Genomic DNA, 4597 nt, shown 5'->3' with positions numbered 1-4597 from the left:
TCCTACCAAGTTGCATTCAGACAACATGGCACACAAGTCCTCTATTTCTTCAGCATTTTCAACCATGTTAGCTTGATTCTTCTTCTTCTTATCATTCTTTGGTGCACGACAATCCACGACCTTATGCCCAGATTTTCCACAGTTGTGGCAATTACCCTTGAACTTTTTCTTGCTTGGGTAATTCTTTGGTCCAGAAGCCTTCTTTCTCTTCTTATTTTGTGGCGCCTCCTCAACAATGTTAGCCCTTATTATTGTCGAGTTTCCACGTGACTTCTTTTCAGCATTTTTGTTGTCTTCTTCTATCCTCAAACGAACAATCAAGTCTTCAAGTGTCATCTCCTTCCGCTTGTGTTTTAGATAGTTCTTAAAGTCCTTCCACAATGGAGGTAACTTCTCAATGAAAGCGGCGACTTGAAAGGCCTCATTTATGACCATACCTTCAGCAATAAATTCATAATTAATAACAAGATAAATCTTATTAATAAAATTATCAATTCGGGTCATACCTTCAGCAAGGAGGTCATGTACAATGACTTGTAATTCTTGGACTTGAGTTATGACCGACCTAGTGTCAATCATCTTGAAATCCAAAAACCTTGCAGCCACGAACTTCTTAAGTCCGACATCCTCAGTCTTGTACTTCTTCTCAAGTGCATTCCATAACGCTTTGGAAGTTTCCATAACACTATAGACATTGTACAAGCTATCTTCCAAACAACTTAAAATGTAGTTTTTTGCACAAGAAATCAGAATGTTTCCATGCTTCAGTTACAACAAATCTTTCGTCATCCGGAGTGCCTTCAACCAGGACCAGAGGATCCTCCTTGATGAATCGCTGCAAACTTAACGTAGTAAGATAGAAGAGCATCTTCATTTGCCAACGTTTAAAGTCAATACCGGAAAACTTTCCGGGTTTTTCTGCTGGTGCCATAGCATGAGCAAGAGTTGAACGACTTGACGAGGCAGCAACACTGATAACAGTAGTACCCGTTCCAGCAACATTTCCATTAGTTTGGTTTTCATTCGTCATGTTTCTGTAGAGTTGGAAACAAAACAGAACTTTGTTAAATCAGTGAAGTTTTGATATCTTCAAACTGAATACCAAACCAAACATACAACACGTAACAATGGTGAAGTTTTTATATACTTCAAACCCATACGTTTATTATTCCGGTAAAGTTTTGTTATACTTTAAACTGGACAAAACAATTATTGGAGTAGAATGCACGAAGGCTTTAGTCTCCAAACCAGTATACAAAATATAGATAACAGTTTAATATATATTTCAACATAGAAATGTTAGATAAAATTCCTTAAGCTTGTGATCGCTACTGTGTTAAAACACAAAATTAGAAAGACTGTTAGGAAAAAAAAAACTGTAAAAACAGTAAACTATATAAAAAAAATATTTCGAGTCCACAATTTGCTTGTGCGTCCTTAAGGAATTTTAACCCCCTCACACGTTACCAAGGTAATGGATTAAATCCTCCCAGGATGAAACGGAATAAACCTTTCTGCAACAGTGGCAATACAAACTGCAGGATACCAACGAACTCAAAGAACGGAGCAAAATCACACTTACGAATTTAGAAAAGATTCTGCGAAAAAAATGCAGGATTTTCAGAAGGAAGGAAGTTCTATATATCTTTTTTCACTGTATGGAAAAAGAAGCCATGCCTCAGAATTTATAGGCAATTATCGGAAAAGGTGTGATGCCTGTTCAGGAAAATGTGTCTGATCAGGAGGGAAATCAACGTTCAGCAAAGGCAACTTAATTCCGTTAATGAACTGTGGCATTTAATTAATTACTAAATAATTAATTAAATAAATTTTGTCCAAAAATAATCTTATCAATCGTTTGACAAATCCAAATCCAAAGCCGAGCGAGCGACGACGACGGCGCGGGGTTTCATTCTCTTCAACTCCTTTTAAAAGCTCTAAGAAGTGATCCTATATTTATACACACAATTGTAGTTGTCTTTCACCAATGTGGTACAAAGTTCATGACAAAAGCTCACTTGATTCAAATTTTCATTTCCCTCCATTTTATTTCCCACCATTTCCCAATTCACACTCTTAGACTTTAAAGCCCAATACTTAAAGTTTTTGAAGCCAAATGCTTAAAGTCCAACACCCCCTGGTCCTATAGAGCAAGAGTTGCCTGGCGATATCTACATTGTAGCATGTTTAGTCGTTAACTTCTGTGCTGTTGCCTCGTTTCTAGGATCGATAGATGCCTCACCTGCAGAAGCACTTGACCGACTGGAGTATGAACACTGTATCACCATGCCCTCGCTTAACTAACTATGCTCTTTCGTGTAGGATACTTTTGGATGGACTAAACCTGAGATCTAATCATATTGGAAGTGCAAAGTTTGTCAAAATGACTTATTTCTTTGTTCTTGCTGTAATCTTTTGTAATAGCATGACAAGCTGAGCCAACAAAGTATTACTATGTTATAATTCTGTTGAGATGTGAAGTGAAACTCTAGTACAATTGCATAAAATAGTCGAGATTCAACCCATTTCTTTTGAAGCTCACGTATTAAGCAAGATATTTCTTTGTTCTTTTTGCCAATTTTAACTGCAATGTAAAACAATTATCATAGTACTTGTTATGTCAAGATTGAGTATATGTACTTAAAAACAAATATCTTGAGAATATTTCAATGGGCAATATCATATATTCACATTCAACTCCAATCAATTATTTAATTAAATTGGTAAATATCATTTATTCATATTAAAAGTTCGGAGGAAAAATGACAAATGTCCAGAAAAATCAAAAATCAAAGTTATAACGTGCAATTCCAACAAAATTTAGGACACCCCAAATCTTATCCATTTTGAATAAGCCAATACATGAATGACACGTCAGCAAACAAGTATCTAGGTGTATCCAGTATAGCCCTTTCTGTGGCCACAAACTCTTCTGTTGGCCATGCCACATAAACTTCTTTCCACTCAAAAAAGATTTATAAACAATTTAAACAAACAAAATCAACAAGTATTCCTAACAAATACAGAAACTAACACACTTCCAGTTCTTTGAAATTTCTGCAACAATGGCTGCCACAATGATGACTTCTCTGCCACAGTTTAATGGACTCAAACCCAAAACTTTCTCAACTTCTCCAGTTCAGGGCTTGGTCAGTTCCCATATCTATATTTCCAGCTATAGTTATTTGTTAACCCGTTTAACATGTCACATTTTTTTTTTTTAAAATTATCATACTACACTTGAAACAATATTGCTACGGTATAGTGCGAAACTCTAATTTTTACGATTGCTTTGGGATATTTATGCAGGTGGCCGTTCAACCTATGAGGCGTAAAGGACAAGGCGCTTTGGGAGCTCGCTGTGATTTCATTGGCTCGCCCACAAATTTGGTAAATGACCAACTACCTAGTGCTAACACTTATTAAAGAAAATCAGTTAGTCTTGTAATTTGCAAAATGGAATTGTAGCACTAATTCTACCTTTTTCTTAAAGTGTAAAATTGGTCAAAGGCACTAATCACAAGAGGCGTATTCAGTATAGAGGCTGTGGGTTCAACTGAACCTAGAGTTTTTGCTCGTATCTTGTATTTTTATCCAAAATATTATTAAATATGTACAAAGATTAAATTTTGAACCCATTAAATTAGATGAGATGTGGCAGGATTGCGAATCTGAACCCATAAAGTTCAAGAGAATCATGACACATATTATGAGACGGAGGGAGTAGTAACCTGAAAAATGAAGGGTTGCTCTGGAGCAACAATAAAGTTATTGTCACCTATAGTTCACGGGTTCGAATCTTGAAATCATCCACTATTGATGCTAGCGTCAAGATAAGTTGCCTATATCACACCACTTCGATGTGATCCTTCCCCGGATACTACGTGAACGCATAATGCTTATCAGGCTGCACTTTTAGTAACCTGAAAAATAAAACAGTTACAACAATAAAAAAATTCTTTACAAGAAGTCAGTGCACTTAATGTCTTAATTCAAATCCTTGTTGTGTTTATGATGAACAGATAATGGTGACTTCAACAAGCCTAATGTTGTTTGCTGGTAGATTTGGGTTGGCACCATCAGCTAATAGGAAGGCAACAGCAGGACTAAAGCTAGAGGTAAGGGACTCAGGCCTACAGACTGGGGACCCTGCTGGATTTACACTTGCTGATACTTTGGCTTGTGGTGTTGTTGGTCACATTATTGGTGTTGGGGTTGTTCTTGGCCTCAAGAATATTGGTGCTCTCTAAAATTGATTTGTACTACTAGACATCTGATCTATCTCTGTTTATACCCCTAATCTTTTGTCAATTATTCCTATTTCTAGCATTTTTTCTTGCTTGCTCCATTACACTTTTTCTTTTTGAATGTTGGATTTGTTTGCAAAGGAAGGAAACTAATAGAAAGAAAAACAACAACAATACTTTAGTCTCAATATTAGCTGTGGCATACGTAGGATATTTCATAAATAGTATCATAATTTGAAGAAGTGAACTAATGAACGAATTACTATAATAATAAGCAGTGTCACTTTTTATATTTATCCTTAATATTTTTATTTTTCTTATACATATCTATCAAATTTTTTAATTTCGAC

The 4597-nt window shown here is 35.8% G+C and overlaps 1 protein-coding gene across 1 annotated transcript; it reads left to right on the top strand.

The window, feature by feature from the left end:
• The first annotated feature begins 2902 nt into the window (after positions 1 to 2902).
• LOC104235699 (photosystem I reaction center subunit psaK, chloroplastic) lies at positions 2903 to 4329 on the top strand. Its single transcript, XM_009789509.2, has 3 exons — positions 2903 to 3149; positions 3310 to 3390; positions 4023 to 4329. Exons 1-3 carry the CDS (start codon positions 3066 to 3068, stop codon positions 4248 to 4250), a joined length of 393 nt encoding a protein of 130 aa, XP_009787811.1. The 5' UTR covers positions 2903 to 3065; the 3' UTR covers positions 4251 to 4329.
• Positions 4330 to 4597: the final 268 nt, after the last annotated feature.

The sequence above is a fragment of the Nicotiana sylvestris genome, chromosome 12 (genome assembly GCF_000393655.2).
Source record: "Nicotiana sylvestris chromosome 12, ASM39365v2, whole genome shotgun sequence".
In the NCBI taxonomy this organism is placed as follows: Eukaryota; Viridiplantae; Streptophyta; class Magnoliopsida; order Solanales; family Solanaceae; genus Nicotiana; species Nicotiana sylvestris.
Note: the sequence above shows the minus strand (reverse complement) of the source record. Positions and strands in the feature narration are given on the sequence as shown.